The 24,863-nt window shown below is 51.8% G+C and overlaps 5 protein-coding genes and 1 pseudogene across 9 annotated transcripts; 4 read left to right on the forward strand and 2 right to left on the reverse strand.

Moving 5' to 3' along the window:
- Window positions 1-201: 201 nt before the first annotated feature.
- Window positions 202-3,485, forward strand: LOC112880028 (COBRA-like protein 1). Of its 2 annotated transcripts, XM_025944479.1 has the most exons (6): window positions 202-564; window positions 1,195-1,274; window positions 1,890-2,346; window positions 2,501-2,660; window positions 2,748-3,025; window positions 3,130-3,485. In XM_025944479.1, the coding sequence occupies exons 1-6, from the start codon at window positions 477-479 to the stop codon at window positions 3,420-3,422; spliced, it is 1,356 nt and encodes a 451-aa protein (XP_025800264.1). In that variant the 5' UTR covers window positions 202-476; the 3' UTR covers window positions 3,423-3,485. The 2 variants fall into 2 exon arrangements, with proteins under 2 accessions (XP_025800264.1, XP_025800265.1); XM_025944480.1 differs by lacking the exon at window positions 1,195-1,274 and having other exon boundaries at window positions 204-564.
- Window positions 3,486-3,596: 111 nt separating this feature from the next.
- Window positions 3,597-6,413, reverse strand: LOC112880027 (COBRA-like protein 6). Of its 2 annotated transcripts, XM_025944478.1 has the most exons (6): window positions 5,834-6,296; window positions 5,643-5,722; window positions 5,026-5,482; window positions 4,792-4,936; window positions 4,402-4,709; window positions 3,597-4,256 (listed from the first exon to the last, which is right to left on the reverse strand). In XM_025944478.1, the coding sequence occupies exons 1-6, from the start codon at window positions 5,895-5,897 to the stop codon at window positions 3,967-3,969; spliced, it is 1,344 nt and encodes a 447-aa protein (XP_025800263.1). In that variant the 5' UTR covers window positions 5,898-6,296; the 3' UTR covers window positions 3,597-3,966. The 2 variants fall into 2 exon arrangements, with proteins under 2 accessions (XP_025800263.1, XP_025800262.1); XM_025944477.1 differs by lacking the exon at window positions 5,643-5,722 and having other exon boundaries at window positions 5,834-6,413.
- Window positions 6,414-7,040: 627 nt separating this feature from the next.
- LOC112880029 (mitochondrial import inner membrane translocase subunit TIM17-2-like) lies at window positions 7,041-10,484 on the reverse strand. Of its 3 annotated transcripts, none has more exons than XM_025944481.1 (2): window positions 9,636-10,482; window positions 7,041-7,416 (listed from the first exon to the last, which is right to left on the reverse strand). In XM_025944481.1, exon 1 carries the CDS (start codon window positions 10,310-10,312, stop codon window positions 9,644-9,646), a length of 669 nt encoding a protein of 222 aa, XP_025800266.1. In that variant the 5' UTR covers window positions 10,313-10,482; the 3' UTR covers window positions 7,041-7,416; window positions 9,636-9,643. The 3 variants fall into 3 exon arrangements, with proteins under 3 accessions (XP_025800266.1, XP_025800269.1, XP_025800268.1); XM_025944484.1 differs by lacking the exon at window positions 7,041-7,416 and adding an exon at window positions 8,021-8,493 and having other exon boundaries at window positions 9,636-10,484; XM_025944483.1 differs by lacking the exon at window positions 7,041-7,416 and adding an exon at window positions 8,552-8,952 and having other exon boundaries at window positions 9,636-10,483.
- A 1,770-nt stretch (window positions 10,485-12,254) lies between these two features.
- Window positions 12,255-12,972, forward strand: LOC112882949. Its single transcript, XM_025948150.1, has 2 exons — window positions 12,255-12,408; window positions 12,504-12,972. The coding sequence occupies exons 1-2, from the start codon at window positions 12,385-12,387 to the stop codon at window positions 12,753-12,755; spliced, it is 276 nt and encodes a 91-aa protein (XP_025803935.1). The 5' UTR covers window positions 12,255-12,384; the 3' UTR covers window positions 12,756-12,972.
- On the forward strand, window positions 12,755-14,994 carry LOC112881313 (annotated as a pseudogene).
- A 6,322-nt stretch (window positions 14,995-21,316) lies between these two features.
- Window positions 21,317-24,581, forward strand: LOC112880128 (UDP-arabinopyranose mutase 3). Its single transcript, XM_025944620.1, has 4 exons — window positions 21,317-21,695; window positions 23,301-23,551; window positions 23,632-23,800; window positions 23,982-24,581. The coding sequence occupies exons 1-4, from the start codon at window positions 21,372-21,374 to the stop codon at window positions 24,321-24,323; spliced, it is 1,086 nt and encodes a 361-aa protein (XP_025800405.1). The 5' UTR covers window positions 21,317-21,371; the 3' UTR covers window positions 24,324-24,581.
- Window positions 24,582-24,863: the final 282 nt, after the last annotated feature.

The raw sequence follows: 24,863 nt of genomic DNA on the forward strand, positions 1-24,863 counted from the left end.
GTAAACTGGGTGCAAAAACTTTACTTCATCTTTCTAAAAAAACAGGTCAATAATACAAAGATGAAGGAGAGGGGGCGGAAAAAAAGAAGAAGAGGGGGCACAGCTGGCAGTGGGATCACCATCACTGCTACAGCTTCGTCGCGGTTTGCACTCCCCTAGAAGGAAAACAAAAGGGGAAGCCGGGAAAGCTTCCCCTCCCTCGCACCCACAAGAATAGCTCAAACCTGCGTGCATGTCTACATCCCCGGGCAACACACACGCCGCGCGCCAGAAGCCTCGCATCGCCATCGCGTATACAAGCCAGTAGGCCAGAGACCACAGGGGCAGAGAGATCAGGAAACCTCTGCTTCTCCCTCTGACCCACTCCTCGTTCTCCCGAGCTCCTGTTGCCTTCCTCCCCACGGAGCAGACACGGCGAGAGTGATCAGGGCAGGGGCCTGCTGCTTCCTGACTCCTGAGCTCTGCCGGGCCGGGCCATGGCGGGACGGCGGCCGGCGTCCCTGCGCCTGTGCGCCTCCGTCGCGCTGCTCGTCGTCGCCTTCTCCTCTCTAACGCCTTCGTCAGGTCGGCGTCCTTTCTGCCCTCTCGAGCCTTCTCTCCATTTTTTTGGATTATAATGCGCAGACATTTTCCGCGTAAACTCGATTACGCAGAAAAAAAAAGTTTTGAATTTGATTGTCTCTGCTTTTAGCAATTTCATAATATTAGCCTCTCCCATGATTATCATTTGGCCGGTAAACAAATTTTACACGAAATAGTGTGCGGATTCATACTTTCTGCCAGAGCTTGAAATCGTCCTTACGGGACGTGTCATGCTAAAACTGCGATCTTCTTCCTCTTTTTTAAGGTGATCTCCTCTCGATAGTTGATACTAAATGAAGCATATTACTGTAGACCCAAGTATTATTTGATCGCTAATGTGAGCATTGAAACATTTGACTGTACAATTCTTTCAGTTCTGTTCGCTTCAAAGATATCGAGTCCACTGACGAATAGCTCATGTTGGTATGGTTGCTTGCAATTGGTTGGGGATGTTTGGTCTCGATGCTAAAAGTTTTTGTGCCTTCAATTTATCTTGTGTTGCATTATCATGACGCCTTTAGCACGATTTCTTTGTATATGTGCTGCCGTTACGATCTTTAAGTTGGGGGTAGTAGTACCAAGTTTCATGAAACTTCCCTTGGTAATCTGCAGATGCATACGATCCGCTCGATCCGAATGGGAACATAACAATCAAGTGGGATGTAATACAGTGGACTCCAGATGGCTATGTGGTTAGTAAACCATCCATAATTTAAAAAAAAACCACTGCACATCGCTATTGTTACAAAAAGTCTGCTTACGCTTTCATAGATCTTTGATAACCTGACATGAAAATTATTCCACAAGACACGGTCAACTCTAATTACTGCATCTTAGTCTTCAGTCTTGAGTCTTGTTGTCATTATGCTGCGTTCTCTGTCATTCTTTTGTCTCAGAAAACGATGTCCTTTAAAATATTCCCAACCTGCCTGTCCTTGAGCAGTGCAGTACTTTTCTTGATGCGCTTATGCTGAATATTGTCAAGTGATGTTGCAATCAAGGATGCACGTGAAGAATACCATTTTAAGAACGCATTCCTTTACGAGTACAAAGCTAGCTTTTGGAACTGTGTATACTGTCAATTGCTTTACTGAATTATTCCGTTATCCCTCTGTTGCATTTCCTACCAGACCTGACCAGTTCTTCCCATTATCAACATTTCTTCAAACGCATTCCACACACCTTTTATTTTATGAAATCTTTTTTTTTTCTTGAGCAACCTCACTTATAATCATTTTCATTTTTCCCCATTTCACAAGACCTGTCAGTATCTCACTATCTCACATCTTGTGAAACCTTCTGTCCAGGCTGTTGTTTCTCTATACAATTACCAACAGTACCGCCACATCCAAGCGCCGGGCTGGAAACTCGGATGGGTTTGGGCAAAGAAGGAGATAATCTGGGCCATGACCGGCGGCCAAGCCACGGAGCAAGGCGATTGCTCCAAATTCAAAAGCAACATCCCCCATTGCTGCAAGAAGGATCCTGAGGTTGTGGACCTGCTTCCTGGCACACCTTATAACATGCAGATCGCCAACTGCTGCAAGGGAGGAGTCCTCACCGCATGGGCACAGGACCCTGACAATGCTGTGGCTTCGTTCCAAGTCAGTGTTGGTCAGGCTGGGACGACCAACAAGACCGTGAAGGTGCCCAAGAATTTCACTCTGAAGGCTCCCGGGCCCGGGTATACCTGCGGGCCTGCCAAACTAGTGAAATCTACTAAGTTTATATCGCCGGATGGGAGAAGATCAACTCAAGCACACAGTAAGATCTTCTTTTCATGTTCTAGTTATTCTGCAAGGAAAATAAACTCATGAACAACTATCAGATTAATTGTTTTTTTTGGCAAATTTATGATCCCATCTGACAGCAACGCCTCTCGGGTTTCAGTAGCTGACCGTTTGTTTTCTTTGTGCAGTGACTTGGAATGTGACCTGTACATACTCACAGTTTGTTGCTCAAAGATCTCCAACCTGCTGTGTTTCGCTTTCATCGTTTTACAATGACACCATTGTCAACTGCCCAACATGCTCTTGTGGCTGCCAGAATAACAGCACCGCACCAGGAAGCTGTGTAGAGTAAGTCACTCTGACTGAACTCAGCGTCAACATGTCATTTTCGTTTTGTTCAGTTATCTGAAGGTTGGATGTGCTGTTCTTCGACAGGGGTAACTCACCTTATCTGGCCTCTGTCGTGAACGATCCTAACAAGAAGAGCTTGGCACCTCTAGTCCAATGCACTTCTCACATGTGCCCAATAAGAGTGCATTGGCATGTCAAAGTGAACTACAAGGAGTACTGGAGGGTCAAGATCACCGTGACGAACTTCAACTACCGGATGAACTACTCGCAGTGGAACCTCGTTGCGCAGCACCCCAATTTCGACAACCTGACTACCATTTTCAGCTTCAACTACAAATCTCTGAACCCCTATGGAGTAATAAGTGAGCACTTGGCACTTCAGTCCACTCTGTGGGCACATTCAAACTTGCATTAGTGCACTGTCAGTTCCAATTTTTTTCAAGCATTAACATTTCCGCTTTCGCAGACGACACCGCGATGTTATGGGGCATCAAGTACTACAACGATCTGCTGATGACGGCTGGGCCGGACGGGAACGTTCAGTCTGAGCTTCTGTTCCGGAAGGAGCCCTCCACCTTCACCTTCCAGAAAGGTTGGGCGTTCCCAAGACGAGTGTACTTCAACGGCGAGAACTGCGTGATGCCGCCGCCGGACGCGTACCCATGGCTGCCCAACGCCTCCCCACGGCAGTCACCTTCGGCTCTCCTCACATTTGTTGCCGTCTGGGCAGCATTGGCAGTCCTACTGGCCAATGCCTAGTGATGTACATGTTTCACAGAAAGTTTTGACCTGATTGCATTGGATGTTATTGCCTTCTGATCATTGAGTTTCTTGCGAAGCTTTCTATGGTGTTCGAATGTACAGTTGCGTACCAAGCATGTACATTCCCATACTTGTAAATTTTAGCAAAGACTGACTAGCGAGAAATAAAGCTGTTTCCACCGGCATCATGCAAAATTTTGTACTAAAAGTTATAGTGAACTTAAAAAGAGTGCGGATGCCATAGATTATCAGCAATCTCATCACATTCAAGCACCAGCATAGCTGTTAGCTATATGACTTATGTCTGACGTGAGATGCACAGATTTCTCTTTCAAAATTATGCTCCTGCCCTAGTGCCCTTAATGAAAGAAAACAAAAACTTGGAATTCCAAACCAATCCTGAAACCCAAAACGTCGACTGTATCTACAGAGCAAAACATCGTCGTCTTTTTCTTTTTTTGAGGAGAATCTTAGTCTTTTTCTCCCCATGCCGGGCGATTCTAGCGCTAGGTCGATCGCTCTCCTGTGTTTTTCTCATGTCTCATACCATGACCAGAACCAGGAACGCCATGACGGCCACCACTGCGGCGCCCAGCGACGCCGCGGGGGCCGGCAGGGCGGCGTTGGGCAGGTAGGGGTAGGCGTCCGGCGGCGGCATCTGGCACTCGTCGCCGTTGAAGTAGACCTTGCGCGGGAACGCCCAGCCCTGCCTGAAGGTGAAGGTGCTGGCGTCCTTGCGCATCAACACCTCCGACTGCACGTTCCCGTACGGCCCCGCCTGCATCAGGTGGTCGTTGAAGTACTTGAGCCCGTAGAACATCGCCGTGTCATCTGATGGTATCACAACAACAGACAGCAATCCCATCAAGTTCACGTCCAGATCGAGTGCAGAGCACGGACACGGTGGCGAATTGAGCAGTAAGAAAGAAAGAGAATTACTGACGACGGAGCTGAGGTAGGAAAGAAAGGGAATTACTGATGGATCCGTAGGCGACGACGGGCTTGTAGTCGAAGCTGAAGACTTCGGTGATGTTGTCGAGGTTGGGGTGCTGCGCGACGAGCGTCCACTGCGTGTAGTTCATGCGGTAGTTGAAGTTGGTGATGGCGATCTTGGCGCGCCAGTACTCCTTGTAGTTGAGCTTGACGTGCCAGTGCACGCGCACGGGGCACATGTGCGTCGTGCACTGCAGCAGCGGCGCCTCCTTGTCCCGGTGCCCGCGCGCCGCCGCCGCGTGCGCGTGCTCGTGCTTCCCCGTCACCGCCAGCGGCCGCTTCGAGTCGCCCCTGGATGCGAGAGCTCATCGTCAGTTCGAGCGAACGCAGGCCGGCATTCAAGAGGCGCGCGCAAGAGATGATGGAGACGCACTGGACGCAGGTCTTGTGCTCGCAGCCGCAGGCGCACTTGGCGCAGGGCACGATGGTGTCGTTGTAGAAGGAGGAGAAGGAGACGCAGCAGGACGGGTACTTGGACGCCAGGTGCTGCGAGTAGGTGCACGTCACGTTCCACGTCACTGCAGGCATGTGTGAGCGTTCGTCAGGAAGCCATGAGCCATGTCGTGTCAGAGGAAGAGGCTAGCGAGAAGCGAGAACGCGAACGCACTGAGAGCCTGGGTCTTGCGGCGGCGGTCGGGCGTGAGGAAGACGGTGGAGGGGACGATCTTGGCGGGGCCGCAGGTGTACCCGGGGCCGGGCCCGAGCAGCGTGAAGTTCTTGGGCACCTTGACGGTGCGGTTGGTGGTGCCGGCCTGGCCGACGCTGACCTGGAACGAGGCGACGGCGGCGCCGGGGTCCTGGCCGTAGGCGCTGATGACGCCGCCCCGGCAGCAGTTGGCGATCTGCTGGTTGTAGGGCACGCCGGGGAGCAGGTCGACGACGGCGGGGGTGCGCTTGCAGCAGTGCGGGATGTTGCCCTTGAAGCGGGAGCAGTCGCCCTGCTCCGTGGCCTGCGCGCCCACCATGGACCAGATCACCTCCTTCTTCGCCCACGTCCACCCCACCGTCCACCCCGGCGCCATGATCTGCCGGTACATCTGGAAGTTGTTGATCGTCACCACCGCCTGCAATCGCAAACGCCGGTTCGTTCGGTCATGTCAGCGACAGCAACTCGATCGATCTCGCCGTGTTGTCAGTGACCAAAAAATTCGTCTATCGATATCCAATCATGTCCCAATGTCCCATTCTAGCATGATTAACAGCATAATGCAAGTGAGTACTCACGACATAACCGTCAGGCGTCCACGACATGATGTCCCATTTGATGGTAATGTTCCCGTTCGGGTCCAGCGGATCGTAAGCCGCTGCAACAAGAATGGATTGGCAGACAGACGCTTGAGGGGTCAGCCCGTTGATCCCAACAGACATCACGAGAAGGGGACGCGCAAGAGCAGAGGAGACGGTGAGGAGCTGACCTGCGATGGAGAGCGTGGCGGCGAGGGCGAGGGCCAGGACCAGCACGGAACACCGGGGCTCCATCGCTCGCTAGCTCCGCAGTCGCGCGGCGTGCGGTGAGCAGAAGAGCACCACGGCCACACAACACTAGTATATGGCGCGCATTGGGTGAGCCGCGCGCACGGGTCTTTAACGCGAAGAAAGGAGGCGCGCGCGGCGATGGGCTCGGCAGGAGGGCGTTCGCTTGCTTGTGAGCCAACGGCGGCGCCGGCCGCGATGGCAAAGCGCCACCAACCTCGCCGCTCTGCCACCGTCGGTTGGGTTCCTTCACGGTAACTCATCGGCCGAGGCCGTGACGCACGACGCGTAAGCGCGCCGGCGACTACCCGGTGGCCGTGGCTCTGCGCACGCGGCCTGCCCGGGCTGGGTTGCTTGCGGTTCAGTGCCTCCCTGCCGAAGCAACGTGGTTGGTGATCATACACACTGACAGTCTGACACAGAATCCGCGCGCCTGCGGGAGTAGTAGTGGTAGTGGTGGGAGCAGGAGGGAAAGGGGATGGAGCAATGGCCATCGCAACCGCCGCGGCACGGCCGCCGATCGCGACGGCCAAACACCTGAGGTTTCTTCTTCTTCTTCTCTGGCCGCGTCAGGTGCGCGGCCGCTGTCGCAGCTCGAGCTTCTCGTGATCGCCGGCACGTGTGGTGAGCCTTGATAGTAATTTAAGGGGGTTTTTTTTTCTCAAATTTAGTTTCAGTGATCGTGTTCCTGTTTATGGATGATGGACAGGTTTGATTGATGAGATCGGCTCATACATGCCTCTGTTCTGCAGATTAACGTGTCCAGCTGATGATGTTTCCGTTCAGCATAAAAAGGAAAACAATCCAAGCATCATTTCGGTTCAGTTAGCCAGTAAGCCTCGCGGTTGTCTTGGGAATGTCACGAAAGCTCCGCGTGCTGATGCTGAAGCTGAATTGCCTGTTTCTGGAGTCGCCGATCTCGATCGTTTACCTTACACACCACGACGGGCAGTTTACCAACCGAATTGCAGTACCGAAGAGCAGTCATCAATAGAGCAGTTCGCACTTCGCAGTACCGTACATCACAGGCACACCGTGCGGCATCAGACGGGTAAACCAGAGCGGCACGGCAGTTCGGCAAATCGCGAGCAAAACCTTGCAGCTCAAAACCAGCTACTGGCACAAAAATGGTTCTTCTGAACGACAGGATGCAGTGGAACAGCTCAACTCAGAACTAAAAAAATTACTGCCCTTCAGAGGCCAGCATGAGGCATAGAACACGGGTTTTCTCGAGTGTGTCACATTGCACACAGCACAAATGCTATCATATAGGCAGTACACTACTGCTTCTGCTTGTTCTGCTACTACCACTACATCATTTCAAAAAGTAGCCAATCTGCCACGTTCAGAAGGCATACAGGCGGGTGCGCATAGATATGAGCCGTCAAAGCAGAGCGGCAAAGGCGGGAATAAGTTATGGAACAAGTGAATCGCTTGTCCTCACTGTTATTGTATTGCTGATCTGCATCCCCAATTCCGATCACCACGTTTCAAGACCAGGTAAGCAACAGTTCCATCAGCAAACCTGTCAGGTACGTTAAAATTAGCACACTAGTTCATGAAGTCTATCCAGCCATGAATTCTGATCTGTTACTTAAAATAACCAAGGAAAAAGAGATAAACAGTTAAAAGTATGCAAAAACATCGACGGCTTAACGTTTGCAAGCACTACTCTAGTAGCCACGGCATCTTAACGTCATTAGTTATGCATAAGCTTGATGAGAATCAAAAGCACAAAATAAATTTAGCGTCGAGGCGGTACAGAAAATGAAGCACATGCTCGCCCTTGTCTAACAGAAATGCCACAGGTTTGCTGCAAGTCAGAATCTCAATGAGAATGCAACCAAGTAATAGGTGATTCAAGGCCTTGCAATTTTAACCTCCATGCATAGCGCTTATACGAGTTATTGCAGCCTGGCAATTCTGATCAAAGAAGAGTGATTGACTTAACTGCCTCAGCGAAACACCTATCCAAAGAAAGCCTTCATATAACAATTAAAATTAAATTTCAATTACTTCATTGGACAAAATATGCTTAAAACCTTTTCTCATGGAGTTCCAGCTTGCAAAGTTGCATTTGAACAAAATTAAAACTAGAAAATAAGGGGCATGTTTATATACACTTGAAATGAAATTGAAACAAGAAATTAGACATGTTCAGTGCAAGCCAAACAAACATATTTGCATTTACAAAATGTTGGATCTTTCAAAAGTCTAGGTCAACGAATTGTAAAATTTACAGGTCATCCTTTGTTCAGTTATCCTGGTCTTATTTCAAATAGACCTATATAACTTGCTGAGACATAATTCATACACACAAGTTGACTGAACTTTTTCTTTCATTCTTCTGGAAACTAGGCCAGCCATTCTTGACCAGATATGCTCATAAACTGACAACAACTCCTCATTTTGCAATATGACTCATGAGAGTAAATGATCACATAAATAATTACAAAGTAATCAATCAGCAAAACATACACTACTTATCTTTCTAGCTTCTATAGCTAATGGTGTAATGTTCATGATCGTAGCAAAATTTGCAGATTTTATAGACTAGGACAAACCTCATGGAACAAGCCAACTCCCAACAGCTGGTAGCCATCTGAGTTGTGACATATAAGAACTCTTAAAACATCAACAGGGGCACAAGGAAGCACAAATTAACAAAGAGCTAGTAGTGCCCAGCATGATAACGAACATGCCCGCAAACAATTTGTCCAACTCCAACAACAAAAAATTAGAAGAAGAAACTACAAACAAGTGAAACCTGAATTTTTGCTCCTTTACATCATCAAATAAACCTGAATTTATCCATATCACACGAAAATATTATCCTTGCCTGACACTGACCCTGACTTAAGTTAAAAGAACAATCCAATACATCTACTTGTACTTAAACGACGGTATTGGCATGCTTGGCTCCCTTGTAAGTTGGAAGTCTCTAAAGTATCAATCTTGCTGCTGCTATTTGTGACTCCCTCTTCCACCTTCCTTTTTGTGAATAATCCACTAAATCACCCACCACCTGAAGATGTCTCCACAGGGGTGATAGCTGGAACATCTGCTGGTGTAGGCATAGCATCAGGTTGAGAGCTTTGCATCATAGTCCCTACCCCACTAACTAGGGCAAAGAGAATCGCGCCATGCATGGACGACCGAATAACCGCACGGTAACATCAAAGCTGCCAGCAACATGTGGAACATTCATGCGGATAGCCTGCAGACCACCAGCAAATCGTGTGCCACCAGGCGCTTTGCGGAGACCCTTGGCAAAGTGGAAGAAAGAACCCCTGACAGCACCAATGGCAAATGCTGTACCCGCATCACTGATGATGTGGTTTGGACATGGCGCCGTAGCCGTTAGAGACTCCACAGTAGTTGCTGTCTGACCCTAACCTGAAGGTCTGATCCTTGGTTGTGGACGGAGAAGCAATACTAGGACTTTGCAAAGGGTGGCAAAGCAATGTTCTCCCGTGTCCCTTCCAATGTAGATCCTGACCCGTGTCCCGAACAGATGTATATAGGACGACTAGACCAACCCCGTTCTCTAATAGCAAGCTAATAACACTAAGCGATTTCTAACTTCCACGGCAAGAATATGAGTTCTACTCCACGAAGCACCAAACAAAAATCGAGCAAACAGTAAACAGGGGCCGAATCGAATGTAAATATCACTTTAGCTTTTTCTCTAAATCCCAAAGGAACACGGACCGAAGAGTAAGTAAAATCGAGTAAAAATCGCACCTTTTTCCTCACTTGTACTCGAACGATGGTATCGGGGTGCTCGGCGTGTCGAAGCTCTCCAGGATCTCCGACTTGCCCCCGCCCGAGCTGGCCTTCTTCTCCTCCTCCTTCTTGCCGAACAGCCCCCCGAACCAGCCACCCCCACCGCTGGAGCTCGCGGCCTCAGGAGGCGCCACAACCGGCGGCGCCTGCGGGAGGCCCGGGAACCCTCCGGGGCCCATGGCCGCGGTGAGGTTGGGATCCTCGGCGGGCAGCGGCGGGTTTACCAGGACGCGGTTGAGCATGAGCCCGGCGCCCTCGATGAGGGCCAGGAGGATCCCGCCCATGAGCGCCGACCGCCCCGCGGCCCCCGCGCCCTGGCGCATGGAGAGGAACCCGCCCGTGGCGGCGCCGGCGACGATGGAGTTCCAGGGGTCCTCCTTCTGGCGCGCGTAGACCATGGCGCAGTCGAAGGTGGAGAAGAGGCCGCCCCAGACGGCGAAGCTGCCCCCCACCCGCGGCGCGTTCATGCGCACGGCCTGCGCGCCGCCCGACAGGCGCATCCCGTTGGGGGAGTTGTAGGTGCCCTTGAGGAAGTGGAAGACGGAGCCGCCGACGGCGCCCATCCCGAACGCGCCGCCCACGTCGTCCAGGATCCGGTCCGGGCACGGCTCGCGCGACGTCTCCGGCGTCCCCATGGTCCCCTCCCGGCGCTACTGGCTCGGCTCCTCCTACTCCTCCTCCACCGGCGGCGGCGGGAGAGGAAACCCTAGCACGGAGCTCGAGCTCGGGCCCTGGCGTGGAAAGGAAGTTGGTGCGGAATGGGGGGAGAGAAGCGGAGCGCCGTCAAAGCCTGGAGAAATTGCTTTAGCTCACCGAGTGATTAGCGCTCTTGGCCTATATTTTTTGTTCATGTGGGTCCCGTCATTGGGCCAGGGCCCAGTGTCATTGACCGTTAGGTCGTGTGGTTACCGACATCACGTCGTGCGAACAGGCGGTGGGAGATATTTGTGGTGTGGTGGCGCCGGCGAGGACGCGGGCGGCGCGTTCGGAATGGGCCGCCATCCATAGTCCTATGAAGAATTTGGCCCGTTGAAGCCTAGCGTTATGGGCCGCACAAAGGCTAGGCGACACTGCTTGTTGGGAGGTTTTTAGCCCAAGTATGCAATCCACTCCGTTTTTTCACTAGAGCCTCGCCTGAGTCACAGAACTCTCTGCGAGTAGAATAGATGGGCTGTTTTTTTATATATATAAAAAAAAGAAGTCACAGGATCTAGTTTACAATGGTCTTCAATGAAGTACTAGTACGATTCATGTGAAAAAATTGAATTACAATTTTGTTGTAGCAAATTCAGAGCCCGACAAGCTTATAAACCTGTCTGAACACTTCTCACGACTTGTGTGGCCAGAATTTATTAGCATCTGCAAATCATGCATATCCTTCACGACACCCTTCTACGCGGCAATCCAAACACGAGTTCGTTCTTCCCATGGTATTGCATGCGCCTGGACACACAAACCACTCCCTGTTGCTTGAAGCTTCGATCTTTGTAATGCCCACCCATCTTTAACTTGTCGTGTCAGGCTGCAACCATTCCGTCCTCTCACGTATCGCATCATCATCCCAGCCGTTGGAAGTTGGGGGTAACGAAAGAGTTACTACTACTCTTTCAGGTTTCAGCAGCCACGCGCAAAACCAGGCGTACTCCCACAGATTCAGAAAACCCGAAGAGAGTCTGAGCAGGTTCCCGGACTTGACCGGGAATTCATCACGTCCAGAAAAAGCAGCATATTCTGACGAGCACTCGCCATCCACACGTACGCACACCGACGTCGACGGACGGCGTCCAAGAGAGACAGGGCCTGTTCAGAACAGGGCGCATAAACGCAAAAAAGCTTTTTGCAAAAAAATCTTATCAATTTGAAGTACTAAACGAAGTCTATTTATAAAACTTTTTGCACAGATGGGTTGTAAATCGCGAGACGAATCTAATGATGCTAATTAATCCATGATTAAGCAATAATTAGCGGATGGTTACTGTAGCATCACTGTTGCAAACATGGATTAAATAGGCTCATTAGATTCGTCTCGCGATTTACAGCCCATCCATGCAAAAAGTTTTGTAAATGGACTTCATTTAGTACTTTAATTAGTAAGATTCCTTCGAAAATTTTGCGTTTACAGCTTTTTGCGTTTTTGCGCTGGAAACTAAACAGGCCCACATTCAGATATCGATGCTGACGCAAACCCTAGTGACAGCAACGGGCTGCTGACCTGGAACGTTCTGCTAGCGTTGACCGGGCCAATCGAACGGTCGTTTTGGGAAACACGGCCGGGGTGGGTTGACCTGCGCCGCCGGGGAGCGCGCACGCGCCGGAGACCTTGACAACCAGCAGGGCCGCGGGCGAAACAACGGGCAGCTCATGGTTTCGGCGGCACCGGGAGCACGAGCGGGCGAGCGGCCTCCACACGCCGTGAGGCGAAAACCCGCCTCGTCGCCCACAGGAAACAATCGCCCCGACACCGCGACGCGCCGAAGCAATTCGCTGTCCGTGGCTGCGCCGCTCGGCTTGCCGGGCACTTTGCCGGCGCGTATATAAACGCACGCGAGCGCGTCTGCATGGCACCCATCGACCAGCTTTCAGCGGCACAAGATCGAAAAGGCACAGCAGCCATCCAGAGACTTTCAGAGCGAGCTCGAGTGGTGAACCTGATCCCAGCAGCGTCTACAGCAGCTAGCGTCAGGCAGCAGCAAACAGGTCGACCGACATGGGCCGTTGGTTGAAGCCAGATGTACGCATATGATCGTTCCACTTGTTTGTAGCGTATCGCTTCATGATCGTGCTCGTGCGCTAATAACTCTGGTGTGTTGCGTTGCCGGCGCGCAGGTGTACCCGCTGATCGCGGCCATGTCGTTCGTGACGGGGATGTGCGTGTTCCAGCTGACCCGGAACGTGTTCATGAACCCGGACGTGCGGGTGAGCAAGAGCAACCGCCAGAGCGCCGTGCTGGACAACGCCGACGAGGGGCAGCGCTACAGCCAGCACGCGTTCCGCCGCTTCCTCAGCACGCAGCGCCCGGAGGTCTTCCCCGCGCTCAACCGATTCTTCTCCGAGTCGTCGTCCGCCGGCGACAAGTGATGGTCAGATCATCAGACGACGCCGGCGAGGCAGCGCACGCCGTGTTCGCCGCCGCCGCGGCGGAGCGCTGCTCCGGCGTTCATGTCGTGCGGGCGCGTGTGAATATTGGTGTGCGGGTGCGGGCGTAAGGTGTGCCTGGAGTCATGTTATGGTGTGTGCCGAATAAACTTGGTTTTTGTTGCTCGTGATGTAAACACGCACGTTTGGATTCCATTTTCGGTGGTGTCTAGTTCAATCCTTGACGATAGTTATGATTGTTTCTTTCATCGCCAACCAGCTGAAAATGCAGTTGCTGGTGTCCGTATAATCCAGAGCTGTCAGAGGGATATTCCCTGAAAGCTCTGGATTGTTCTCTTCGTGCATGTCCCCTTCTGCTACAGAATCCTGAACCGTTCGAAATAACTGGCGATAATGATGGGGGTGGTGACTTGTGAGGCTCATCCTGACTGGCAAATTCGAATAACGGATGTAAATGGAAGGGTTCAGCTAAATCCTGAATGGCTGCAGCAATTGATGGATTTTCTTTTAGGCGCAACAAAATTTTGTGGATTGGGAAAAGAGAATATAAGGACGCTTCCGCTATGAAAGTTACGCCATGACATGGACATCAGGACATGAGCCTCGCACTTACTGACTTACATGGTCTTCCAAGGCATATTCTCACAGACCAATTGGTATGTTCTCTCTGAACGCCAGCGGCTTCCTTGGGCGCCTGCATCTCTTCTGCAAACAAAACGAGCGAAACCACAAACCAGTGCCGCAGTGCGCTCCATTTTTGTTGGGGACATAGATTGAGAAACTTCACAGAATCATAGGCTTTGCTATTGTAGTACAGCCGTGCAAGAAAGCTGCTCCATGTCAGGGCTGACGGCACAAGGAGCATCGAAATCTTCGAAATCCTTGTTTCATACGATTAAGGTACGGAGAGGAAATGACCCAAGTTCAGACAGAAAAAAGAGATTCAAGTTCTTTTGTGGATCGAGGACTGAGGGAGCATTTGTTTGGGTACTTTGCACGGTTAGTCAGAGCCTGAATTTTCATTTGCAGACCTGTTCCAGTACTCAGCTGCACACGCTGCTGCTCTTCCCTTTGCTCAGGACACGTCGCTGCCGTTCAACAAGTACGCGTTCCTGACGACGCACAACTCCTTCTCCATCCGCGGGCCCGTCGCGCACCGGGGTCCCGCGCGTCACGCTGTACAATCAGGATTCAGGACGATTCGGTCACCGACCAACTGAACGTACCACCACTGCAGAACTAGTCGGTGCCTTCTGAATTCACATTCAGACCAGCTCGGCATTCTGACGATCCTGAATGGATCATGCTCGCGGATATCTTTTCCGCAGAATGGTGTCAGGGCGCTGATGCTGGACGTGTACAACTTCCGCGGCGACGTCTGGCTGTGCCACTCCAAAGGAGGCAAATGCTTCGACTTCACCGCATTCGTGAGCAAAGCAAATTGTGCCCCATTCACATTCAGAACGCGAGAATTTTCAGAGGATTCCTGCTCCTGCAGGAATTCTGCCGTCTCCTGTGAAAGTGGGCCTCCGGTAAAGCTGAAGTCTGTGCAGGAGCCGGCCATCGACACGATGAGGGAGGTCGAGGCGTTCCTGTCGTCGAACCCGTCGGAGATCGTGACGCTGATCCTGGAGGACTACGTGCGTTCGGAGCGCGGCCTGCCGAAGCTGTTCCTGGACGCCGGCCTGGAGAGGTACCGGTTCCCCGTCTCGCGGATGCCGCGGCGCGGCGGGGATTGGCCGCGCGTCCGCGACATGGTGGCGCGGGGCCACCGCCTCCTGGTGTTCACCTCGGCCCGGTGGAAGCAGGCCGCGGAGGGCATCGCGTAACTGTGGGACCACATGGTGGAGAACCAGTGTAAGGATTCAGAGCCCGACGCTGGCATTGGCCGTGCTCTGATCTCTTTCCTGACCAGCGCTCGGTGACCTGATGATTGACTGGTTGGCTGCTTGCTGATGGGCGACGTAGATGGCGACGGCGGGATGGAGCCCGGCGTCTGCTGCAACCCGTCGGAGTCGGCGGCGCTCGGGGACAGGACGAGGTCGCTGGTGCTCGTGAGCTACTTCCGCACGGTCCCGCTCGGGGCGACGGCGTACGTGGAGCACTCGCGGGGGTTGGCGGAGACACGCTGCGCACGTGCCACGACGCCGCCGGCGGCCGCTGGGCCAACTTCGTGGCCGTCGATTACTACAGGGTGCTACTAGCACTCATTTTTTCTTAACGAACCACACCGGAGACAGTGCGAGTTTCGCAGAAAGGTACAAAACTATAGCTCTGGGGACCACATCTGGGAAAAGGAAAAAGAAAAAACCACCTAAATCCGTTAGATTGGGACATCACCGCGTGTAAACTCAACTTAAAACTGTCACAGCCGACCGGTTGGATTGGGACCTCATCACACACTGCACTCGACCATGGCAGCAGAACCAGAAGCCTTAAGGCACCGCGACCAACGCCCCCCAACAAATCCACTCTCAGGTAGTCGCGCGAAACCTCCGGTGTAACCCCCGTTGACGGAGAACCAATACAAAACAGAATGCACTGCACCAAGAAAGCCGCCGCGTTGCAGGACCCTTCGCTGTAGTGCCGATGCTACAATACACTCTATCTGCGTGAAACTATCGGATCCGGACCTCTCGTAGGCTGCCTCGCAGTCGCCACCACGAAGACACAAACGTGCGGGGGCCTCGCCACATCCGCCGTTGGACTCCACCTCGCTCTTGTAGCCCCGAAGATACACCACGTGCGGGGGCCACGCCACGCTCGCCACGTTTCTCCATGTCACGGATATGTTTCTTATATCGCCATCAGAATGGTGAGCAATGTTTCTCCGCTTCATAAGGTCTCCACTTATATCGCTCTCAGAATGGTGAGCAATGTTGCTCCGCTTCCTAAGATCTCCACTTATATCGCCATCAAAATGGTGAGCAATGTTGCTCCGCTTCCTAAGATCTCCACTGGACACTGAGCCGCCATTATGGTCAACTTTGTTTCGTTACTCCACCCGCGCATATAGCCATCGCCGGTGTTAGGAAGCCAGGGTAGTTGCTTGCGCCGTCTTCCGATGATGCGGACGATGTACCGCACCGGAATGGCCCAACAAAGCTGAGCCACCCGCCACACTCCGCTGCAAGCCGAGTCGTCCCACGATGCCGTTGCTGCGAGCGCCGTCCTTCAACGCAACCCCGCGCCGCACTGACAGTTGCCAAGCAACGCCAGCCGCCGCGGTTCGCTACAAGCAGCCAGCTCGACAACGAAGAGACAACCTATAGCTGCCACCAAACCTACAATCACCTCCACATGACTTAGCAACCCCCGTCTAGCTTGCTATCCTGCTCCATGCCGCCTTGCTGCCACTGGTTGCAACTACCATGATCAAAGCATCACCAGTAATGCCATAGACTGAGTTGGGACTCTAAAGACGATGCCTCCGAGAAGGGGATGATGCCACCGGCCCCGTTGTCACTCGTCAAGAATCTGGATAAAGTTTCCACCCAGAGAACCCCGTGCAGTAAGGATTAGGCTCCAAAATGACATCCCCAACGGGGAGAAACGACGCCCTAGGGCGCCGCCGCCATCAGCACCAGCAAGATCGCCGGCAAAGGATTTCGCACAGAGCATCCCATCCCTAGCCTGCACGTACTCAGCCCGGCACTCCTGGGACGACCACCATGAAAGCCCTCCCAAAGGGAGGCCCCGCCGCCGTGCCTCATCACGCCTCGCGTAGGCTGTGCGCCAGCTGCCACCTTGTCGACATGCCTCCTCCATGCCGCACGCTAGTTGCGCACCGCTAGCCCCGCCGCAGTGCAGCCTCCTCTCCGGATCACTGCCTCGTGGCCTCCACCCAGCGCCGCTCCCCACCAGGCCACCACCACGCAGCCCAGGCGCAACAAGCCACGCCTGCCTCCTGCACCGCCGTTGTCATCGACTGCTGGTGCCGAGCGGCGCAGATCTGGCCTCGGGGGTGCTGGATCCGCCCCCAAAGGCACCGGATTTGGCGCCCCGAGCCCGACGCCACCGGCTCCACCTCCTGCCGCCGCCACACCTGAGAGGGCTGCGCCACCGGCCTGCTGCGACTGGCCGCAACCCGCGGCTCCTCCCCCGCAACCCCGCCGCGCCCAGCCGCGGAGCTAGGACCAGCCCAGCAGCTGAGCGTCAACCCCCGCATGAGCTGACACTTGCAGCCCTCTAGGAAGGGAGCCTCGCCACCGCCCTCCTCGGAGTCCGCATAGGCTTCTGGCGGCCCCCTCCGGCAGCGGCGAGGTGGAGGAAGAAGGAGGAAGGGGCTGGAGGAGGCGCTAGGTTTCGCCGCGCGCCCGAGTCACCCGTGCGGGGAGCGACGTGGGGGCCCGTGCGGGGAGCCACGCGTCGCAGTCTTAGGTGACCGTTGCTAGGGTTTTTTTTTTGCAGGAAGGCATATCCTCGAGCCAGCAGTTGTTTCTGGCTGCGTTCGAGGCCACGAACATGCTGAACGGGATGCTCATCTGTGGCCGCGATGACGTGCGTGCTTGCAGGGTGAGACTTATCTCTAACCCGATCTCTGTACTCTATCCATGGTTTACGATTACTCCCACGTATCTGAGCATCTGACAAGCAACCCCCCGTGCCGTGCGTGCAGAGACAAACCCTGAAGGACGCGTTCCGCGGCCTGCTTGGCAGCCTCCAGCCGATGTGGAAGTGGAGCACTTGACCTCCAGACTGTTCAAGCAACTCGCGATTGGTGAACGTATTGTGCTGTTTAGGTCGGGGAAGGTACTGGTAGTCCGGTGCATGGACCGCAGCTCGCTGTTCAGGAAAGTAGTCAACGTTACTCCTGGGAACGGATTGGGTTCGATCCGAATCCAATTGAATTTTGGCACTTAAACTCTACTGGATTTGGATCCAGTTGGATATGGACATCCATTTACTTTGGATGAAATAGGATTGAATTCTATTGGATGAAAATTAGGGGATAATCCAAACATTCTTGGACCAGAGGAAGGGAGCGTTGGACGTACAGGAAGCCAGCCGCACGAACATCTTCTCCCTCGCGGCCTCGCTGCCGTGCGTCTTCTCCCTCGGCTGCCGCGCGTCTTCTTCCCCAGCCGCCGCGCCTCTTGTAGCTTGCCCTCGTCACGCGGAGCATCTCAAGTCTTGGAGACCTCGCCGATGCGCATTGGACAGGAGCAGCGGCGGCGCGCACGGTGGCTACCGCAAGCGGAGGAGACGCTCGGCTACGGCAGGCGAAGGAGGCATACGACCGTGGCTGATGGGGTGGGCGGAGGGTGCGAGCTCGGTATCCGATAGCGCGGCCGGCGAGCGGCAGTTGCCGCGGGTGCGGAGGCTGCAAAGCTGGCGAGGCGCGAGAATAGGCTGTGCGACGGCGAACGGAGGCGAGGCAGCGCGGCGGCCGGCGAGCCGCGGGCGGAGGTGAGGCAGTACGGCCAGCGAGCGCTGAAAGTACATTTGGTCCCCGAGTAGGTTTTGATGTCGATGTTATATAAAATTAAGAAACTAATGAGTTTATCGAGTTATGGACAGGTGAAAATTTAATGAAATGAAAAAGAGCTAGAAAAGATGCCAAATTTGCTTAAAGGATGGTATTAAAAAGATGCCAAATTTGCTTAAAGGATGGTGTTAAATTTAAAAGAAAGTCTTTTAATACTTTCTATTTTAAATTTGATTATAGGAAACACGGTACTATTAAAAAAAAGATGCGAATGGATAGAATGAAGGCGTAAAAATGCTTATTTGAGATGCTAACCATTAAGGAGAGACATAATCACATACTTGTGTACCGAATTTTCTGACTGTTTCAATGTATGTCGGAAGTTCGGAAATGGGGTTGGAAGTTCCGACACATGTCGGCAGGGGGTTCTCAGCCAACCAATTTTAGCTGAGCTAGAAGTTCCGATTCTGTGTCGGAAGTTCCAACAATTACTTAACTGGTGCACTAACGACTACTTTTTGGGCTCGGTATTTATACCCTCTCAGCCCCTCTTTCACTAGCTGCTAATCTAACCTGAGACAAACACATCCAAGAGCATTTACAACTCCTCCCTGATCCCTCCTTGAGCTAATCATTTAGTTGATTGAGCTAGAGCTTAGGTGAGAGCAAAATTGAGGTGTGACACTCAACCATTTAAGTGAGAGGGCAGTCAAGTTCATCTCAAGAGCACTTGAAGCATCTTCATCCTTCGATTCGCGTTTGTTACACTTGAAGCTTGCTTCTAGACGGATTGGTGTCGCCCGTGGAGCGTCCTCTTGTGCGCGCGCCACGGGAAGTTTGTATTACCGTATCCTTTGTGGATTTCATTAAGTGACTCAATCCTCCTTCATGGTTGATTGAGTGAGGTAAAGGGTTAGTGGAAGATCCGGCTCTTTGTGAGCTCCTCAACGGAGACGTAGTTTTCTTAGTGAAAGTGAACTTCAGGAACAAATCTCCTGTGTCTTGTGATTATTGCGTTTATTTAATTTTTGTTGATCTAGAGTTTGTTTTGTGTCGATTTATGTACTCGAGTTGTGCTTGCAAAGATCACTTGCAGAAGTCTCCTAGTATCATTGTGTAACTTTTGATTCAGCCAGGTTCTGCATTTTCAAGTTTAATTTTAAATTTTATATAAGAAATTTTCTTTTGTCGGAAGTTCTGCTCCAGTGTCGAAACCATTTACATAGTGAAGTTCCGACAAATTTAATTATTGCGAAGAATTTTTTAGATTTTACACTTACACCTATTTAGCCCCTCTAGGCACGCGGACGCGGAGGCGATGAAGTCGGCGAGCCGCGAACAGAGGCCGGCGAGTGGCAGCCAGCGCGACGGGAGACCGGTGCGGGCAGATGAGCCGCGGGTGGAGACGGCGCGGTCGAACAGCAGCAGCCGGTGCGGGCGGCGCGAGCCGGCGAGCCGGCGAGAAGCCTGTGCCAGCTTTGTTGCCGGCGAGTTTGTCGCGGCTGAGGAGGGCGTCCAGCATAGCTGATTGTCCATGTCTCCCATATGATTGAATTTTGGATTATATTGGATGTATTTGAATTAAAGGGAATTGAATTGGACTGAATTGGATGTTGGAGACTAATTTTTAGAATTGGACTGGATGGATGCTTGATTTTAGTTGGACTTCAGTTAGATTCCTCCGATTGGATTTTTTATATCAATCCAATCCCAGGAGTTGTCAACGTCCAGCGGCGAGCTTTTACGACGACGACGAGGCAGGCACGCCACTGATCGGCAGGCAACCCGCCGGCGTGCGATGCGGGCAAAGGAGGGGAGCGACCTTTTCCCGGCCGGCCGGTCAGCTATCGCAGGCAGCACAAAAAGGGTGCCACTAGCTCTCCTCTCTCTCGGTGCGCTACTCGTATGGTCGTACCGTGCATGCGCCGATTCGTCACGCGGCTTGGCTCATACTCCTCAACAAGCAAAGTCATCAGTCACCGCGACGACGTGTGCGTACCTCGGATCTCTGAACCGTGTCCAAGTACGCTCGCTACGCGACCCTGTGGTGGGTCGGTGCCCGGTCCCGACAAAGCACCTGCAACGCACAAGGCACTCTAAACTGCAAAGAGATTCCCAAGCCCTAGGAGTGCCCAGTCGCGTCGACGTCGATGCAACCGCAGTGCACTTGGGGTTTGAGCTATTTGCCGGTTTGAGGAGCCCATCCCCTTCTCTCTCGTGCATTGTGATGCCCTCTGGTACATATGAAGCAAAGGCGCAAGTAGGCACCGGTCAAAAAGGTCAACGTTTTCCGTTACGTGACAGCCCGACTGATGGCCAGATCGCACCAGCCACCAGCTAGCAGCACCATGCTCAACCCATAGCCCCCCGAAGCATGCAGCACGTGAGCACGGTGCGGTCGTGACATCTTGGCTTGAAAATTCACCCACGCACTGGTGGCATGCAATGGCGTGCACCGCGGAAAGGCTACTCCCCTGCTGTGGTGTTCAAGTCACCGCGCTCGCACTCAACAGAATAAAACGCACAGGGCTGCGTCTTCTTGTGCTTGGCCCTGTGTCCAAGTGCCGAGGCGACTTGGTGAGAACGCCAAGCAGAACCGTGCTCGAGTCGACCTCGCCCGGTTCATCGATCACAACCCGTCTGGCCGTCCGTCTGGTACTCTGGTCTGGGAATGAATTTCCACGTGACCCACCCAACCACACACGACGCGGTCTCCATCCACATTTTGATCCTCTTCTTACGCCTAGTGCTCGTGAACTACTTAATTCATTGTTATATTGGTCAAAAAATAATTTGACTGTTTTTTTAAAAAAGAACAAGATTTATTTCGAAATATAAATCTGCAAATATAATACAAATTTAGCATATATTGTAACAATTAATAAGCTGCCTGAGCACTTTTATTTGGCCGGGCCGAACCCAGGCCTGTACTACTGTACATTTCGGACGGGCTTCTCAATGGCCGCCGGACGTTTGAATGGGTCCAACTCATCACCGGTTCCCTTCCCGCACAAGCCAGCTCCACCAGCCCGCCCGCCCGCCGCGGCCGGTCCATCCCCGGCCACCCTCCTTTTTATACCCCGCCGTTTCCCTCCCCAGTCCGGCAGCCCCCACCCCGCCACCACCATCACCGCCCGGCCTGCCGCGCCCCTCCCAGCCGCCCGCCCGCAATGGCGTCCGCCTCCCGCGCCGCGACGCCGCTGCTCAAGGACGAGCTGGACATCGTCATCCCGACGATCCGCAACCTCGACTTCCTCGAGATGTGGCGGCCCTTCTTCCAGCCCTACCACCTCATCATCGTGCAGGACGGCGACCCCAGCAAGACCATCCGCGTCCCCGAGGGCTTCGACTACGAGCTCTACAACCGCAACGACATCAACCGCATGCTGGGGCCCAAGGCCTCCTGCATCTCCTTCAAGGACTCGGCCTGCCGCTGCTTCGGATACATGGTCTCCAAGAAGAAGTACATCTACACCATCGACGACGACTGCTTTGTGAGTGCCCTCCAGCTCCGCTCCTTTCCCTGTGATGATCCGAGATCTAGTTTCGCATTTCGCCTGTTCTGTTGCGGGTGGTCTTTGCCGTTATTGGGCGCGATTTGGTGGGGTTGGGTTCTCAGATCCGGTTAGGTAGGTGACGGGTGGTATAATACAGCGAGATCCTCGGGGGTTTTTTCTTCGTGGGAATGAATTGAGTTGTCAAATTTGGGATACAATGCGTGTCGGGATTGAGATTTGGGATGCAAAGTTTTGACGTCTTTGCCGTTACCCGTCCTGTTTGTTATGGTCGTACCTGTCTTAAGCTCGTAGCACTGTGATCTGGGTAGGTAGAATGCAAATTTCACGTGTTTCAGATGATGGATTGATCGCCTCCTCAATCCTTGGAGTTCAGTCATGCGAATGGTGGTTGCAGCTGCCAGTTCTAATCATGATACTTGGACTAGGCTTTTGACTTGTTCCACTGCTAATAAGTATCAAGCATTGGATCTAGCCTCACTGCTTTGGCCCTGTCTTGCTTCCAGCTGGAGGTTATATGGACTGGAATATGCGTTTGATCTTTGGTGTCTGCTAATTCACAATGGCTGTTGGATGGCTTGTACATGTCGCCTGGCCGCCATATTTTGTCCATTGTGTTGGTTGGTGCATATGCACTTTTTTATGTTTCAGGGCCATGATCAGTAGGCTGAGTAACTAGGGGACAAAAGCAACAATACAAGAGTAACAGTAGAGTTCTCTGGACTGCACCTTACTTGGTTCATTCCGAAACCTAAACATACAATGGGGTTGGAATGAACGATATTATCCATGTAATCCTGGACCATCCTACCTTGTTTATTGCCGTAAGCTCTTATTATGATCACATCATGCCTTTGCACTACAAATGTAATGTAATGCCAGTTTGGAGCTCCCACTGCCCTGAAATCACCACCACCTGACGGACCAGGTCATCATCAAGCTTTGCATTTCACCACCACCCTTTGTTTGAACTCTGACATGCTTAAGAACTTAATAAAAGAATATTTTGTAGAAAAGGAAGGAACAAGAAACAAAAGAAGTCACGTATCAAGAACAATTTTAAAAATATGTAGGGATTAGCATTAGAGTAATAGAAAAGTTCCTATAGGGCTAAAATCTTGACAGTGTTACTACAGGGCCCCACCTGCTTGTCAAAGAGTTTACTGGACCATTGGCTGGCTTATGATGTGGATATTTATGGTGAAGGGAACCTCTTTTATCCATTAATTTAGAAGCTAACTTTCAACTTTAAGAGCTTGGCTTTCTTTTGAGCTGCTATTTTTTTATAAAAAAATTGTTTGCTGATGTTCACATTCGTGGCATTACTTGCATGAAAGAAAGACCTGCAGGATACAGAATAGTTTTCTATGCGAATATTCTTTCTATGTTGGCTGGCAGCTGACACTAGCACATGTTACATGTATACGCCTTGCACTATAGTTTATAGACTTGGAATGTGATGCCATTATTTCAGTCATCTACTCTTTACTTGTTAAATAGATTTAGGTACTGCTTATTCTGCCAGATCTTCCTCTATTGTTTGTCATTGGCTTGTCAGTGACCTGTTCTTTTGCAAACTCGCAGGTTGCTAAAGATCCATCAGGAAAGGACATCAATGCACTTGAGCAGCACATCAAGAACCTTCTGAGCCCATCAACTCCATTTTTCTTCAATACTTTGTATGACCCATACCGTGATGGTGCCGATTTTGTTCGTGGGTACCCCTTCAGCCTTCGCGAGGGTGTCCCAACTGCCGTTTCCCATGGGCTTTGGCTCAACATTCCAGACTATGATGCCCCTACCCAGCTTGTCAAGCCCCTTGAGAGGAATAAGAGGTAAAGGTGGTACATTCCAAAAGCTTTCATTGTTTAGGCAATCTTCTTTTGCTAATCTGGTATTTCTTTCTTGAAAATAGGTATGTGGATGCTATTCTTACAATCCCAAAGGGCACCCTCTTCCCTATGTGTGGAATGAACCTTGCATTTGACCGTGAGCTCATTGGTCCTGCGATGTACTTTGGTCTTATGGGCGATGGCCAGCCTATTGGTCGCTACGATGATATGTGGGCAGGATGGTGCACCAAGGTGCGTTCTGTTGTTTCCTTTTGAATTGTATTGCTGTTATGCCTACAAATGCAACAAAAGATATATGGACATGCACAGTGGGTTAGTACTAGTTGCATTGTGCAAGCAAGTGACATCTGTATCTTGGGCAGTGTCTTTGTACTGAATAAACCATGCCAATGTCTCCTCTGCTGGAACACAGGTGATTACAGATCATTTGGGCCTGGGCGTGAAGACTGGCTTGCCCTACATCTGGCACAGCAAAGCAAGCAACCCGTTTGTGAACCTGAAGAAGGAATACAATGGCATCTTCTGGCAAGAGGAGCTCATCCCCTTCTTCCAGTCAGTTTCCCTTCCAAAGGATGCCACCACCGTCCAGAAGTGTTACCTTGAGTTGGCCAAGCAGGTGAGGGTGAAGCTCGGTAAGGTGGATGGCTACTTCAACAAGCTTGCAGACTCCATGGTCACATGGATTGAGGCCTGGGACGAGCTTAACCCCCCTAAGGGTGGAGTCGCCACCGCTAATGGCCCTCCCAAGAAGTGAAAAGGCAGCAATGGAATAACCTTTGCTTGTTCATGTGGACTGTCATACTGAAAGGAAATACTGTTTTGGTTAGTGCTGATGGACTGAGGTCGCTTCGCTGTAATTCGAAAAGTTGTCACCTCCCTGGAAAACTGTCTTTGGTGGTTTTAGGTTATTTACATTTTTTTCCGTGTGATGCGACAACAGGTGTAATGTCGGAATTGGATTACCTCCAAAATAGAATAAAGTTACTGGTTATGCTATTGATCTTTGACCTAATTTCACATGCTGCATGCCTACATGTTTGTCTGTCTGTATGATATGTTGGCAAATGCGATGTGGAGTACCGAAATGTTTGTTTGTCTCTTGTCTTCTGGATTGACTAAGAAGACAGAAGCTAAAAAGTGACTTTGCTTTGCTTGTTCGTTACTATTTGTTTCCTGAGAACACCGGTAACATGATCGGCATCAGCTGCAAAACAAATACGAGTAGTATCTTCAGGTACGAGCATACGAATGTGCAATACCTGAATTCATCATACTCAATTCGTGTTCCACCTTT

This window comes from Panicum hallii, chromosome 2 (assembly GCF_002211085.1).
Source record: "Panicum hallii strain FIL2 chromosome 2, PHallii_v3.1, whole genome shotgun sequence".
Classification (NCBI taxonomy): domain Eukaryota; kingdom Viridiplantae; phylum Streptophyta; class Magnoliopsida; order Poales; family Poaceae; genus Panicum; species Panicum hallii.

Excerpts from the sequence above, each read along its gene's own strand:
- LOC112880028 (XM_025944479.1), top strand. The coding sequence starts at position 477 with ATGGCGGGACGGCGGCCGGCGTCCCTGCGCCTGTGCGCCTCCGTCGCG. Across the intron at positions 2,347-2,500 it reads AAGATCAACTCAAGCACACA|TGACTTGGAATGTGACCTGT; the intron begins GTAAGATCTTCT and ends TTCTTTGTGCAG. Across the intron at positions 2,661-2,747 it reads GCACCAGGAAGCTGTGTAGA|GGGTAACTCACCTTATCTGG; the intron begins GTAAGTCACTCT and ends GTTCTTCGACAG.
- LOC112880027 (XM_025944477.1), bottom strand. The coding sequence starts at position 6,385 with ATGGCCATTGCTCCATCCCCTTTCCCTCCTGCTCCCACCACTACCACT. Across the intron at positions 4,710-4,791 it reads GAGCACAAGACCTGCGTCCA|GGGCGACTCGAAGCGGCCGC; the intron begins GTGCGTCTCCAT and ends TCTCGCATCCAG. Across the intron at positions 4,257-4,401 it reads CGTCGCCTACGGATCCATCA|ATGACACGGCGATGTTCTAC; the intron begins GTAATTCCCTTT and ends TGATACCATCAG.
- LOC112880029 (XM_025944481.1), bottom strand. The coding sequence starts at position 10,312 with ATGGGGACGCCGGAGACGTCGCGCGAGCCGTGCCCGGACCGGATCCTG.
- LOC112882949 (XM_025948150.1), top strand. The coding sequence starts at position 12,385 with ATGGGCCGTTGGTTGAAGCCAGAT. Across the intron at positions 12,409-12,503 it reads GCCGTTGGTTGAAGCCAGAT|GTGTACCCGCTGATCGCGGC; the intron begins GTACGCATATGA and ends GCCGGCGCGCAG.
- LOC112880128 (XM_025944620.1), top strand. The coding sequence starts at position 21,372 with ATGGCGTCCGCCTCCCGCGCCGCGACGCCGCTGCTCAAGGACGAGCTG. Across the intron at positions 23,552-23,631 it reads CCCCTTGAGAGGAATAAGAG|GTATGTGGATGCTATTCTTA; the intron begins GTAAAGGTGGTA and ends TCTTGAAAATAG. Across the intron at positions 23,801-23,981 it reads GGGCAGGATGGTGCACCAAG|GTGATTACAGATCATTTGGG; the intron begins GTGCGTTCTGTT and ends GCTGGAACACAG.